Below are 15,703 nucleotides of genomic sequence, written 5' to 3'. Positions count from 1 at the left end.
TGGGCTGAATAGTAAAACCGATGAGCCTAGTCTACCGCTGACGTCATCCACCTGTTGGGGACGCTAAAGCCCTATAATTGTAGGCGTGGCTAACCGGCAGATTAAAAGACTAATTTCTCGTCATCTGCGCTTTGCTAAATTGTTGTATATGGTCGAATCGTCTCAAAATATGATTCTAATTCACATAATAATGCCATTTAAGACTTTTTTTCTGGTGTCGTATGCTCTTTAAGTGGTTATCTAGTCAACCACAACAGCATCAAATGATGAATACAAAATAGTTTAACATCCAAATGATTTAAATAATGTTACGGAGTACGGTTTTAACCTTTATTACCATTAATGCAACAACACTGACATTCATTTTAATGACAGGACATAATTAAAAAAAAAAAAAAAAACATGTAAACTTAGTGTTAAATCTGCTTTGTGTGAACCAAAGGGGTTCTGGAGTGCTGAATTTGTAGTCCTCATTCAAAGCACCTCTGTAAGAAGTGACTCATGTGAGTATAAACGTGTTGATAGGCATGACCAGGAAGACCATGGTTCTTGTCCGTGTACCACTACAAAACAACATCAGCACATTCATAGTTTAATTTTTACATCCTTCAAATCAGCATCATGCTCAGTTGACTCACCATTGCTTCAAAGTCCACCTGCTCATTCACCAGAGCTTCTGAAATCTCTGCCGCCTGCTGGAAATGCACGTTGTCTAGAAAGTGGGACCATGTTGCCATGTTGGCTGTTATTGTGTAAATAATTAGGCGTGTTTTTTTTTCTCAACCACACATTCTCTTCACTGCATGTCCTAATTGGGGTCATGGATTAGCTGTAGCTTTAAACTTTGGGCTAAAGAGGGTGTACACACTGGACAGGTCGACAGCCAATTGCATGGATTAAACGATCCTTCAAAATCACATCAGGGCTAGCGAAAAACTTCAAGAATCGTTTATTGGCCAAACATTGATATTATTGGAATGTTGGAGGAATCCAAGAACTCACAAGGGTAACCCACACAAGCAAAGCTCATCTTGTACTACATAATCTTCAAAGATGTTTACTCACCATCAGCTGTTCCATGAATCAGAAGATACTGCACTGAGTGGAAGTTCTTGGCCCGTGCAGTAACTGTTGAGTTCTGAACAGAATGGAATTGGGCAGGAAACATAACTCAAAAATTGATGGGTATCTGTATGCAAACTTACTGTGTAGGCTACTGGATTGTCAATTGGCCTTGTCATGTACCGCTCAGTGTAGATTGAATCTGGGAAATAAACAAAGTGAACAGTTGACATTTGATGTTTGTTGATAGTGAGGAAATTGTTTTTTTTTTTTTTTTTTTTTTAAATACCATAATATTCCCATTTGGAAACAGGTGCAACTGCCATTCCACATTTAAAGACTCCACTTCCGCTCCCCAAGGCCATGGATGCAACATACCCACCATAAGACTAACACACGTAGACAAAAATGAAAGCCAATGAGTCCCAAGTGGCTTAAACATGAACTCCCACTTAACTACTTACCCATCCCCATATAGCAACTCTATGTTTGTCGATAAATCCCATTTTGATGAACTCCCTAAAAACAGATACTTATTTCAAGCCAACTCGAAAGAAAAAATCTGTCTGTTGACGCTTCAGATTTCCTACCTGACTGCTGTTATCTGATCTTCCACCTCATAAGTTCCAAGACGTTTATAGATTTCGTGCATTAGCTTGTCACCTTGGTAACCGCTACCTCTTCCATCAAAGCTGGCGACGATAATTTTCTCTGTGCTTGCCAGATATGTTGACCAGCTTACTCTGTAACCAAAGTTTACCTTCTGGCTACAGGGACCAGCATACCTGGAAGATTAATTAGAGGTTTAACTTACATAAATACAATGTACATCGGAAGGTACAATCTCAGATTTAGGAGGAGAAGTATGTTTTTCGTCTTGGTTGGAGAACGGTTGTCAGGCACTCCACCCTCAGCAGGGTACTCGAGGGGGCATGGAAGTTCATCCAACCAGTCTACATGTGTTATGTGTACTTGGAAAAGGCAGCCGACTGTGTCCCTTGCTGAGTCCTGTGAGAGTCCTTAGAATGCAGTACCAGACCAGACGGTACCCTTTCATACAGGCGCTTCGGTCCCTGTACTACCATTGTCAGAGTTTGATCCGCATTGCTGGCAGTTATGTTGGATTCATTCCCAGTGAGGGTTGGACTTCACCAATGCTGGCCTTTGTCACCGATTCTGTTTATAACTTTTGTGGACAGAATATCTACGTCCAGCCAAGGGTGTCTGGTTTGGTGGCCACAGTATTGCATATCCGCTTTTTGCAGATGATGGGGTTCTGTTGGCTTCATCAAGCCGCAATCTTTAACATTTACTAAAATAGTTTGCAACCGAATGTGAAGCGTTCGGGATGAGAATCAGCACCTCCAAATCTGACACCATGGTCCTCAGTTGGAAAAAGGTGGAATTCCCTCTCAGGGATGAGGTCCTTACCCAAGTAGATGAGTTTAAGTATCTTGGAGATTTGTTCACGAGTGAGGGAAGAATGGGGCAGGAGATCGACTGGCAGATTGGTGCATCATCTGCACTGATGCAGTCCGTGTATCACTCCATTGTAGTATAGAAAGAGCTAAGCCGAAAGGCGAAGCTCTCTATTTACCAGTCAATCTACGTTCCTACACTGACCTATGGTCATGAGCAGTGGGCTGTGACTGAAAGGACAATATCCTGTTTTCTATGCAAGGTGTCTTGGCCCTCAATTAGAGATAGGGTGAGAAGCTCAGCCATCCAAAAGGCGCTCAGAGTAAAACAATACAATGAGCTAAGATGAGGTGTCTCAGGCATCTAATTAGGATGCCTACTGGATGTCTCCCTGGTGAAGTGTTCAGGGCACGTCCCACTGGTTTGGAGGCTTTAGGGTTGACCCAGGACACACCGTGGAGACTGTCTCCTGTCTGGCCTGGGAACACCTCGGGAAGAGCTCAACAAAATGGCAGGGGAGAGAGAACTGGACTTCCCGACTGAAACTGCTGCCCCCGCAAGCTGACCTCGGATAAGTAGGAGAATGGATGGCTGGATGGATGGATGAATGGATGGATGGATGGATGGATGGATGGATGGATGGATGGATGGATGGCTATGTACATTTGTAGTTTTTGCTTGTATGCTTACACGTCTATCAATAAGGGGTACTTCTTGGACTCATCAAAGCCTGGTGGCAAAATCATCTGGTACCAAAGCTCTGTTGTAAACAAAAAAAGCCAGATTAAATCAAAATAAATAAAAAATGTTATACACTTTTTTTTCTCAACATTAAATTAAAATTGATTAAATTAATTAATTAAAATATTGTTGCATGCTGCCGTCAGCGGCGTTGATTTATTTTCGTTCCTATGCCGTTTTATTTTGGTAGGTAACTTTTACTTTGTGTTCATTTTTGGGCCATTTACATAGTGACGTTGCGACACCAGGACGCAACGACTGTGATGCGGAATGGCCTCGCCTTTAAAAGGTGACGGCAAATACGGAAGGCGAAGACGCAAACTTTTGAATTCGGCACCCAAAGCGGAACGATTCGATTGCACGGATTGTTCCGCAGACATATGAATGGACCGCTATCGCTCCGATGACGTCAGCCTTCGCACACATCACTTTGGGCATGCGCAGTCACGGCTAGTCAACATTCAAAACAGCAAACATGATGGAACGTTGGCTTTGTATGTTTTTATAATATTTTTAATTTATATATACTAATATTTTATGTTTTGATTTTGTGCCTTTTGAAGCAACAGCATAAAACACATGGACACCATTGCTTCGAGTGGGCGGGTACATTCTCTTCCGGGCTGAGAACTTGTCAAGGAAGTGCATCATTGGCTCTCACCTTGTAAAACTGCACTGCCTCTTATGGCCTGGCATGTATACTACATCTTTTTCACACGGAATTGTGACATCATTCAAATGGAGATGGAACCATGTAAATGCATACATGAAATTTGGAGCATGGAGCGTCACCATGTAAATGGCCCCTGAGTAAGCTTTATCTTTCCTCTCCTCAATTACCAGATTGCCCACACCTCTTATCATTAGCCGTACTCCTTATATACTCCTCTTGTTTCTTGTCCTGTGCATTTTGATTTATTGGAGAGCCTTGTTCTGTTTTTGTCCACTGTCCTCACTTCCACTTGTCAGGTTTTTGGAACTTCCTATTTTCGCAATCCCTGTAAATAAACTGTTTATTCAAACCTGACCATCCCACTCGTCTCATGCATTTGCAGTGCAGTGTGTGCCCCTTTGACAAATATTTGCAATACCTCTACAGTAGTATAAATGTGATAATAGGGTGGTCGAAGCTTCCTATTACTATTCTCTAGACCTGTTAATAACATCACTATTATGAAAAGAGAAACAAAAATTCACACCTGGCAGCAATTTTGTCCTCAATGAACCTAAAATATTTCCCTTATTACAGAGAACGTACCGCCACCCACATTATAGTGATGATTACCCGAAACAGTTCAGCTACTTAATTTTAAGAATATAAACGTTAGTAGTCCTAGCAAGAAAGACACCCTCTATGAGGCCCCTAAAGTTCCGTCCGTCATGCTATTACACAACAGGAAAACGATTTCACTAGTAATTTTAGTTTACATTTTGTAATATCCCAGCAATGTTGCTCTCTACATTTGCGCATCATATATATGCCAATACAAACATAATTAAATCGCCTGCTTATTGAACTCACTGTATCCAGCAATTTTGATAGTTCCGCGACGCATGGTGGGCATTTGGATGTGAGATATCAGTTGGCTGAATTTACTGTTGTCCTCCAAACGCCTCAGCTCTAATGATTGAAGAGAAGAAAGGTTATCAAATAAATGCCTTTATGTCTTTCTTTTTTAGCTGGCAGCTCTCACCTTTACCCTCCCTGTTATCAATAAGAGAACTGTAAGGAATGCCAGGACCTGTAATAAAAAAAAAAAAAAAAAAAAAAATTACATCAAACAACATTTTGAGATATTAAAAAAAAAAAAAAAAAAATTTAAAAAAAGAAAGACAAGCACTGACCACTGCATCTCATAAGGTAAAAGCTTGAATTGTGGCTGAAATAAGCAGAATTATACTGGCAGTCTTCACGGCCAAAGTTACATGTTAGACACGTGACCTCTCCCTTGGTCCATCTGAAATGAACACCTGATTAGCAGCAAATTAAACGTATTCAAATCACAACAGAATAGAGGATTTACCTATAAACATTCCTTCCCCCAGGTTTTCCACCTTCTTGGTTGCTCGAGTAATATCTGTGATATGTTATGAGAGGGAAAGCAACAACATTCTTCAACATACAGTGCCTTGCAAAAGTATTCGGCCCCCTTGAATCTTGCAACCTTTCGCCACATTTCAGGCTTCAAACATAAAGATATGAAATTTAATTTTTTTGTCAAGAATCAACAACAAGTGGGACACAATCGTGAAGTGGAACAACATTTTTTGGATAATTTAAACTTTTTTAACAAATAAAAAACTGAAAAGTGGGGCGTGCAATATTATTCGGCCCCTTTACTTTCAGTGCAGCAAACTCACTCCAGAAGTTCAGTGAGGATCTCTGAATGATCCAATGTTGTCCTAAATGACCGATGATGATAAATAGAATCCACCTGTGTGTAATCAAGTCTCCGTATAAAGGCACCTGCTCTGTGATAGTCACAGGGTTCTGTTTAAATTGCAGAGAGCATTATGAAAACCAAGGAACACACCAGGCAGGTCCGAGATACTGTTGTGGAGAAGTTTAAAGCCGGATTTGGATACAAAAAGATTTCCCAAGCTTTAAACATCTCAAGGAGCACTGTGTAAGCAATCATATTGAAATGGAAGGAGCATCAGACCACTGCAAATCTACCAAGACCCGGCCGTCCTTCCAAACTTTCTTCTCAAACAAGGAGAAAACTGATCAGAGATGCAGCCAAGAGGCCCATGATCACTCTGGATGAACTGCAGAGATCTACAGCTGAGGTGGGAGAGTCTGTCCATAGGACAACAATCAGTCGTACACTGCACAAATCTGGCCTATATGGAAGAGTGGCAAGAAGAAAGCCATTTCTCAAAGATATCCATAAAAAGTCTCATTTAAAGTTTGCCACAAGCCACCTGGGAGACACACCAAACATGTGGAAGAAGGTGCTCTGGTCAGATGAAACCAAAATTGAACTTTTTGGCCACAATGCAAAACGATATGTTTGGCGTAAAAGCAACACAGCTCATCACCCTGAACACACCATCCCCACTGACAAACATGGTGGTGGCAGCATCATGGTTTGGGCCTGCTTTTCTTCAGCAGGGACAGGGAAGATGGTTAAAATTGACGGGAAGATGGATGCAGCCAAATACAGAAACATTCTGGAAGAAAACCTGTTGGTATCTGCACAAGACCTGAGACTGGGACGGAGATTTATCTTCCAACAGGACAATGATCCAAAACATAAAGCCAAATCTACAATGGAATGGTTCAAAAATAAACGTATCCAGGTGTTAGAATGGCCAAGTCAAAGTCCAGACCTGAATCCAATCGAGAATCTGTGGAAAGAGCTGAAGACTGCTGTTCACAAACACTCTCCATCCAACCTCACTGAGCTCGAGCTGTTTTGCAAGGAAGAATGGGCAAGAATGTCAGTCTCTCGATGTGCAAAACTGATAGAAACATACTCCAAGCGACTTGCAGCTGTAATTGGAGCAAAAGGTGGCGCTACAAAGTATTAACGCAAGGGGGCCGAATAATATTGCACGCCCCACTTTTCAGTTTTTTATTTGTTAAAAAAGTTTAAATTATCCAATAAATTTTGTTTCACTTCACGATTGTGTCCCACTTGTTGTTGATTCTTGACAAAAAATTAAAATTTTATATCTTTATGTTTGAAGCCTGAAATGTGGCGAAAGGTTGCAAGGTTCAAGGGGGCCGAATACTTTTGCAAGGCGCTGTACTTCAATCAATCAATCAATCAATCAATCAATCAATCAATCAATCAATCAATCAATCAATCAATCAATCAATCAATCAATCAATCAATCAGTTGTTCAAGATGACATCTACTCTTCAGATTGGCAGATGATCACAATCATCTCCATGCTCAATGGTAACGTTACGTTACAGTTGTCCATCGTTTCCGATGATGACAGTCCATCTCTATTTTTTGAGAGTCCACTTCATATAGCTGTGTAGCCCAATCCGAGATCCACATTGCTTGCCACAGGCAGAGCAGGTGAAGACATTGACTGGGAGTGTGGTTGTGGCATTGGCTTCATGTCTCTTTTAACGTTTCCTGGTCCGTTGGTCACCTCGGTCCTCCTCAAGTTTGTGAACGACGTGTTGGAGAAGCCACCGCCAGATCGATCATTGGGCTGCGTTGGTTTCAAACTGGATCGGGTTAAGACCACATTTTTTCATGGCAGCCTTCACCTAATCTATAGAGCGCTTTTTTGACAATCCTACCAAGTGACAGCCAAGATGGAGCTGGTCATAAAGCACCTTTCGGGGCAAGCGCTCCTCGGGCATCCGGACTACACTGCCTAACCAGCGAAGTTGGTGCGGGGTGACTGTTGCCTCCACACTGACGGAGTTGTTTCTACAGAGTATTTCAGTGTGGGGGACTCTGTCTTTCCAGGATATTCCCAGGATGCACTGTAGGCACCTGATGTGGAAGGCCTCCAGCATCCTTAGTTGGTGGCTGTATAAGGTCCATAGTTCACAGCTGTACAGGACAGTTGCCATAACAACGGCTTGAAAAACCGCAGTCTTAGTATGTAGCTCAAGATCTTTGTTTTGGAAGACTTTTCTCCTGAGTCTGCCAAAGGATGCTGATGCCTGTTTGATCCGGTTTTGTATCTCTCTGTCGAGACTGCAATCATCAGAGAGAAAGCCGCCCAGGTATTTAAATGAGTCCAATTCTGCAAGTGGCTTATTGGAGATGGTGAAGGTTGGTGGATTAGATGGAGGAATGGAAATATAACCTCAGTCACTGCCACATTAACAGAGAGGCCCAGTCTACCATAGGCACTTGCAGCAGCTGAGAGACTAGCTTGCAGTGCTTCGGGTGTGTGGGCCACAACTGCACAACCATCTCCATACTCACAGTCGTCTGCATACTCAATATCAGACTCAAAAAAGCGTTCACTAGAGAAAAATATTTTACTTACACACGATTTCCAGTTACTTTCTGAATGGCAACAACTTCCCATTCTCCTGCGGTAATTGTTGTAGCAATACCCTGCAATGAAACATCACAAAGTTTACCACAAATACGTCATTCTCTGATATACTACTGTCCATTCTTTCATGTCAAGTTTGTCCGTCCGGCCAACCTCTACAACATGATGTATGTGCTTGTAGCCTTTGGGGTCACTCATCAACAAGTAGTAACTCTTCTTGTCATCGGCAAAAACTGGTTCTGACGGTGAAAACTGCCAGAAAAAATATGTTAGCATCTCTCAAAATGTCATACAATGTAGCCGTTTTCTAGCCATGTATTTAGCATGTCGATTTTTACCCGTCCAATCCAGCCAGAGGAGCTTTTCACGTCTAATGGCTACCGAGAAGCAAGACAGACCAGAGAAGATGTGCTACATTAATACACACCTATGAATAGTCTATTGTATCTTGTAAAAAAGCTCACCGCTTGTTTTGTACCTTAATTGGGACCCAGGTTAAGTTCTGGAGTTCATAAATCTGTAAGATGAGGTGGTTTTGGAGTCTTTTTAGCCATTGGACAGCAATACGTTGGTCAGTGGCCCAAGTCACTGTCGCCAAATAGTGCTCCCTATTTTGCCAGCGATGGCATAATGTCAGATTCCATCGACACATTACATTTATAGCCAATTGTCTTACTCTGAGCTGAATGATTCTGGAACAAAGACTTCCGTGATGAGAGTGTGGTTATCTGTGTCAACAACAAATAGCTTCACCACTGGGTTTTGGGAACCTGCCTGAAATGACCCATACAAAACACTTTACCGTAAGTCATGCTGTTGATATCCAACATTGGATATAGGTGTGTTTAGGTTTATGGGTACCCACCTTTGGATAAGCAATAGAAACAGTACTGGGATATTGGTTATTCCCATACCACGAGTACTCTATAGTGTGGACCTCTGTGTCATTGAACTGGGCATAGGCCACATATTTTCCTCCTGGGGACCACCAGAGACCCTGATTGGATGAGAACATTTCCTCTGGTAGAAAGGGGTTGGGAGAGAGAATAAAAGTTATACACAATTGGACAGCATTGAATGCACTCTTCCATAATGAGTACTGAAATAACCGAGGACAAAAATTCCCAAAATATGTCACATGCACAAAAAGGCAAGCGAGAGCGGTCTTCCTTTGATAGGAATAGGAGAGCAGCTGGGTGAAACGTCTCGGCCAATCTGCTTGCGAAATTCCCGAGGGATGCTAGCCAGCGAATCAAAGAGGTAGATTTTGAGTTGGGCGGGCTTTCCCTGTCTTCTGCCAGCAAACGGGCAGCTTTTACGCCCAAATTTCTCAATTTTTAAGTATTTTAATGAATATGTACTACAATATATATGTCTTTTTTTTAATTGAAAAAAATCTGCGATGGACTGAGGGCGCGAAGTTTGAAGTGCGTAGTAGCGAGGGATCACTATTGCTTTCTTCTTTTTTGCCCTATTGAGGGTCTGATTTCAGGGGTGTCATCGTTGATTACGTTATTGCTTATTTGAGGTTTTTATTTCTAATAATAACTTATTTAAATTTATTGGGTTTTTTTTAAATTTATTTATTTTATTTTTTTTTTTGTCTCGGAAGACCTTTGGGCTCTTTTGACGAGTAAGGGCTATATGAATAAACTTGACTTGTGAAACGTGTAATTATTTATCTTGGTCTCATTATTATTTCACAGAACTCCCTGATGTAAATCTTATTCTACATTGGAGAAGGAAATTAAACATGTACACTCCAGAAGGCACCTGCTGTTTGCGGATTTGTCACAAAGAGTGGCCTAAAATACTTGTCCTCTTGATAGAAATAATTGCAATAAAGTTTGTGCACCAAAAGAATTCAGGTTCAAAGTTGAGCATAATTTTATTCTGGACAGTGTTTAGTTTGTTTTGTTAGTTTTACTTTGAGAAATTCTGATGGCTAGCGAAAAATTTAAAAAAAAAAACTGCCTGATTTTCATTAATTATTATTAGACATACAGTAGATACTAGAGGTCACTTTCAAGTTATTTCTGTAATCATTGTGCATGTTGATATTTTTCCCCCACATTATTTTAAGGAAATGTACCAAGGCTTAGTAGGTTGACATTTTATTTTAAGGAAATGTACCAAGGCTTAGTAGGTTGACATTTATTTCTAACAATTTCTTACTTACCTTCATACACCCAATCTGGTATACCATTTAAAATCTTATTCTCCTCGCCGTTAAATGTCACTCGCTGGGACGTTGACTCTGGGCTGGTCTTTATGTACACATCATTTTTGAAAACATAGGCCTAAGGAAAAAGGTCAATGAGGGCTCAATAATCCATTACTAGCACACAAAGTGTTTGGACAAGGCAGATCAAGGTTTCTCTCACGCATCCCAGAGTAGATATTGCAAGTGAAAACTTCAATCAGTCACACTCACCATTTTGTTCCCTGCAGGTGCCCAAGCCAAATATTGGATTTTTTCTGGCAGGTCAGAAGATTCTACAAACTTGCTGGGATGAAGTATGATAGTATTAAAAAAAGGAAGACAACTATTTAAAATTTAAACTCTGCAATACATACTTCACATTGCGATCAAAAAGTGAGTATGAAGCTGTGAATGAATGCCTCCACACCTAGAAGGACAGGAAAGTTATAGTTGTGATATATTTCACAAATACGACGAGAGGCACAAGCAATCTCTCGATAAAGTGCCTGAAAGATATTCCTATTCCATGCCTGAAAAAGGTTGTTTTTTTCAATTAGACTTCATATCCATAACTACTGTAAATAAGTCAATTTTTTATGCTGTGAGAAATTCATATTTATCAATTGCACGCTTTTATTTATGCAATAACTGCAAAACTGTAAAAGTGAGCTCTAGCTCAGCGAGGACATTTTTGGCTAATGTTAGCATTATAGCTGAAGGTTTTTATATCAATTAATTGTTATTTCAATATGATAGACTTGCATGGTATCCTCAACAACATCCAATTATGCACACAGTATGATGACGATTATGAAAATACTGGATCATTATTGTATTGTACTGTAGTGGTATGTACAGTATGTCAAATAATTTTCTCTCTTCTAAATAAGACATCGCTGTTTCATTACTTTTGATGAGAACACCAAAAAGGCACTTGCAAGTAATGTTAAGCCATGACAACAAAAGTTTAGTCTTACCATGCTGACGTTACTCATGAATGCTACATATCTGCGGTCAGCAGAGAGTTGGTAGTCAGTAGCGCCTTTTTCATTCTGCATGAATAGAGAAAGAATGTTTTATGACCAAATGTTCTGGCCTGGTATAAAATAGGATTTATTGTGCTATTTGTCAGAATAAAAATTTTGGAGATGGATCCTATAGTATAACAAGGGATCCAACATGGACTAATTAGTTGGTGTAAATGGAGAGCAATTGTACAATAACAAAAACACCATCAAGATCCCCACTAGTCAAAACTCAAGTGTCACTTTTTCAACTCTATGTCAACCGAAGATCGACGACTTACAAATATTTCTCTGCTCAAGAACATGGAGGACTCCCCTGTGTTCACATCATGAAGATAGACCGAGCCGTTTTGGTTCTGCAAATACTCATCGTCTAAAAGGAAAATAGGGTTACAATTAAAAATACAGAAAGATTTAAAATTTAAGTGTTCTGTTGTGATGGGCACTAAAACTCAAAATGGAGTACACAAGATACCCACCGGAGAGCCACCAGATGTTGTAACCCTTGGGTTGAAGGGAACTGTTGAACACATCCTCCAACTTGAAAGTCCTTCTTTCCTCAGTGCCATTCCTTTCCTCTGAAATGATTAACAAAAGCCGATGATGCACACTGAACTCTGATTGTACTTTATGTACCCCTGCTTCTTCTTTGTCAACAATGATTCAAAATTATGGCTACACAAACTTTTAGACTTTTATTGTGTACTCTGGCTTCTTTCCACTTCCCCCAAGACGAACATGGTTGGTTAATTAAACACTTTACATTTTCCATAACTGTGAATGTGAGTTTGAATGGTTGCTTGTCTGTTTGTGCCCTGTGATTAGCTAGCAACCAGTTCATGGCATAGTCTGCCTCCTGCCCAAAGTCAGCTGGCATATGCTCCAGCACCCCAGTGACCGTCGTAATTATAAATGGTATGGAAAATAACTGAATAAATGTTTCCAAGCACATCCTCACAATCCTAAAGCAAGTACACATGTTCCGACAGCGGTTTTGATACCCAGCTCAGCTCCATCCGTGGATGTACAGTAAGATTTGTAATGAGCAAGGCCAATAGAGAACCACTTCTACATATTCTCTGGTGATTTTACCAGCGTTTTGGATCATTATACAGTTGCAAGACCAATGAAGTGCGACTGACAGCAAGCTCTCTGACACTGGGCATATTTCTCTCTCAAATAACTTGATGGTCTTGAGATTTGGTAATTGTGAAATGCATGATTTATGTAGGGTAGGGGTCCTCAAATACAAATCATGAAGGTCCACAATTGTTTTTTTCATACATGCACGGGTCCATTTATTAATGTCGGTCAAGTAGTACAAGGCAGGTCGAAAGTGGTAAAGGTGGTTTTCTTTTGAACAAACAAAAATACAATGCACGTTCTGATCAAATAAAAATACATTGACAAAACATTTTCTTGACTTAAATAAAAATACAAAAAAATATGCAAGTACAATGTTTACACATATACACTAAATAATCGACAAGATCTGTCATTAAGGTGCAAACAATAACTATTGACAGTACATTTTGGAACTGTAAAACACTGCTGGACAAAAAAGAAAATGTGCAAGTAGTGCAGTACATCTTCACATGTACAGAACATAATCGACAAGCTCTGTCATTAAGGTGCAAACAAAATAATTATTGACAGTAACTTTAACTGTAAAACACTGCTCAATAAGAGAAATGGCATTTGGGGGTCACAAAGCTGTTTATTCACATAATCAACCAGTACTTCAATGTGTCTTGTGGTTGATGAATCTGGGAGTATGATTTGTTTGATTTTTGTTGTCATTTCCGCCTTTTCTTTTCCTTTGAACATTGCTGCCATCACTTCAGTCATGCACGATTTTATTATTTCTCCATCAGGTACGGCTTCTTATGTTTGGCCAACATCCACGACACTCTGAGTGAGCACTCCGTTGCAATTTGTTGTTGTGTCATAGATTTAACAATAACCTTGCTTGACTCTTGATATGATTGCTTCAAGCTGTTAATTTCTTGCCTTCTCTATTCTGATTTAGGAGGAAACTTCTCTTCAAAAGAGCTGTGCTCTTTAACATAATGGCGTTTCAGATTTTCACTTTTAACAGCGCAATTGTCTTCAAGCATATTAAGGCACATAGGTTTGGTACTTGCAGTTGGTAAAATGGACGCATATTTGTCAGTCCATTCCTCATTGAAACGGCGATTTCCGTTGTCCACTTCTCTTCTCTTGGTCAACTTTGAGCATGACATTTTGATAGATTCGGTCTTTCACTGGTGGCATGTAAACAAACAGATGCAAAGTGCCGGGTGCGACTCGTGTTTCACACTGCTGCGGTCCGTCCACTTTAGCTAGCAGCATGCAGGCTCTCTTAACCAATCAGCGCATCCATGCAGGCTCTCTCAGCCAATCAGCGCATTGTTGTCATAGAGATGACAACAGAAGTGGGAAAATGGAACAGAATTTAGCGATAGAATAGTAGCGCATAGCGATAGATAGATCGGCGATTCATACAAATAATATATGTTACTTTTTTTTTTTTTCATTTGGTTTGTGAAGCTTCACAAACCAGATAGCAGTCTAACCAATCATCTTATAATTATAAACTTAATTTTGACCCACCAAATTTCTTAATTCTAAATGAGTGGAACAGTAATAAGGGTCTTTTTGTGATGTTCAATAAAATTCCTATCAAATCTTGACTTACTACAACATACAGTCCCCACAACAGGAATTATTTGAGAATAAAAGTGTCTTAAACTAGTAGTGGCCAACAAAATAAAATAGAAAGTCTAAACCCTAATTCAATTCTCCAAAAAAGCCAGTAAAATAGTTTTGGACTATGTAATTGAATATTTTGGTTCCGCTTTACAGCCTGTTTAGACCTCTGAAAAGTCCTAGGGTCCTCTAGAAATTAGAGCATTTAATGTCATAAACTGTACGACCAAAGACGTTTTTCCCGATAACTGGACTTTTACTGTATATTATTACTGATTTTGGCTTTCTGATTATAGACTTCATAATGTTTCATGTATATTATGAAGTCTATGTTCTGATTTAACCCATTTCAATTGTCTGAGTGAGTAAAGAAAATCTGACTTTGACCTGAATGTTAAATGTCTTCATATGATCCTTACATGATAACAACTACAAACAAAAGGAGGCACAGGAAATGCAACTGAAGATGCTTCAGGGTTGTAAAAAGATTACAACTGCTGAGGACATGTTAACTATTAACTTTAATTTAACTTTTTTCCCCATCATGTTTAGCCTTGATGAATGAAAATAAACTCACACCAACATGACCGAAGATGGAAAAAGAAGACATACCTTTGAGATAAATCACAGTTGGCACGGTTATGAGAACAACAACAATAACTAATCCTAAAACCCCAAGGATCACCTTGGCAATGGAGACCTGAGTGGATGATGAACAAAAACATAAGAATACTTGTGGAAAATGCCCACAAAAAGAGGTGTCAATTAACTTACCATAACTTAAAAACAAACAAACAAAAACAGACAGTCAAAAAAAAAAAAAAAAAAGAAGAAAAACAACACAGTGGTTACAACAAAATAACAACAGAAGCAACGGCAACGGGAAAGTGTGCTCGCGGATCGTTGTGACTATCCAACATAGCTGTTAAATATTACCTTTGGTTTCAAAGGTAAGCCAATAAAAGTGTAAACAGCTGAGCAAGGCTTGAAAAGTTGGATCAACTTTGGAGATATTGATACTTTTCTTTAAAGTCATTTGAAATTAAACTGCCTTTGAAAGGCTTTCTAAATAAATATTTGATCTGGGCTAACAATTTGCATAGTTTACCTGTGATGGTTTTGTCACAGTAAGAAACTTGTTCATTTTAATAACATCTGAAGCAAAGGGAAGTTCAAATTTGTCAGCAATTAAAGAGCTATTCCCAGACAATTCCTATTTTATTTGTTTAGTTGCCCACTTTTGACACATTATAAATTAAAATAATTTTCTGTGACCTATTCATCCAGATTGAGAGATAGTTTGAAGACTGAGGAAACCTTCGCTGGTGTTTTGAATTATTTTGCTTATAAAAGCAATGTGAGTTTTCCGGTTGGTCATTAGCCATTATTCCAATTGGAGGCACTGATCTTTTGTGTGGTGATTATCTGTAAACCATAATCATCTGATTTACAAAAATGCTTGAAATACAAAGGAAGGAACAAATGAACAAAAGAACCACATAATTTTCGGTTGTTAATTTTTACTACAGCATCACAAAAAATGGAAAAAAAATATATATATATA

At 39.5% G+C, this 15,703-nt stretch overlaps 1 protein-coding gene across 3 annotated transcripts; it reads right to left on the bottom strand.

The window, feature by feature from the left end:
- Nucleotides 1–272: 272 nt before the first annotated feature.
- Nucleotides 273–15,129, bottom strand: LOC130912514 (dipeptidyl peptidase 4-like). Of its 3 annotated transcripts, XM_057830652.1 has the most exons (26): nt 14,914–15,129; nt 14,752–14,839; nt 11,910–12,008; nt 11,712–11,803; nt 11,383–11,457; nt 10,780–10,832; nt 10,637–10,709; nt 10,382–10,502; nt 9,068–9,222; nt 8,879–8,976; nt 8,681–8,810; nt 8,541–8,579; nt 8,356–8,454; nt 8,191–8,261; nt 5,247–5,300; nt 5,068–5,180; nt 4,917–4,964; nt 4,745–4,843; nt 3,172–3,241; nt 1,653–1,847; nt 1,527–1,581; nt 1,352–1,451; nt 1,206–1,264; nt 1,066–1,138; nt 639–712; nt 273–563 (listed from the first exon to the last, which is right to left on the bottom strand). In XM_057830652.1, the coding sequence occupies exons 1-26, from the start codon at nt 14,914–14,916 to the stop codon at nt 471–473; spliced, it is 2,229 nt and encodes a 742-aa protein (XP_057686635.1). In that variant the 5' UTR covers nt 14,917–15,129; the 3' UTR covers nt 273–470. The 3 variants fall into 3 exon arrangements, 2 of the variants coding, with proteins under 2 accessions (XP_057686635.1, XP_057686636.1); XR_009062615.1 differs by lacking the exons at nt 273–563; nt 1,352–1,451; nt 1,527–1,581; XM_057830653.1 differs by lacking the exons at nt 273–563; nt 639–712; nt 1,066–1,138; nt 1,352–1,451; nt 1,527–1,581 and having other exon boundaries at nt 1,148–1,264.
- Between the last annotated feature and the right edge of the window lie 574 nt (nt 15,130–15,703).

This window comes from Corythoichthys intestinalis, chromosome 2, assembly GCF_030265065.1.
Source record: "Corythoichthys intestinalis isolate RoL2023-P3 chromosome 2, ASM3026506v1, whole genome shotgun sequence".
In the NCBI taxonomy this organism is placed as follows: Eukaryota; Metazoa; Chordata; class Actinopteri; order Syngnathiformes; family Syngnathidae; genus Corythoichthys; species Corythoichthys intestinalis.
This window is presented reverse-complemented; position numbering and strand designations above follow the sequence as displayed.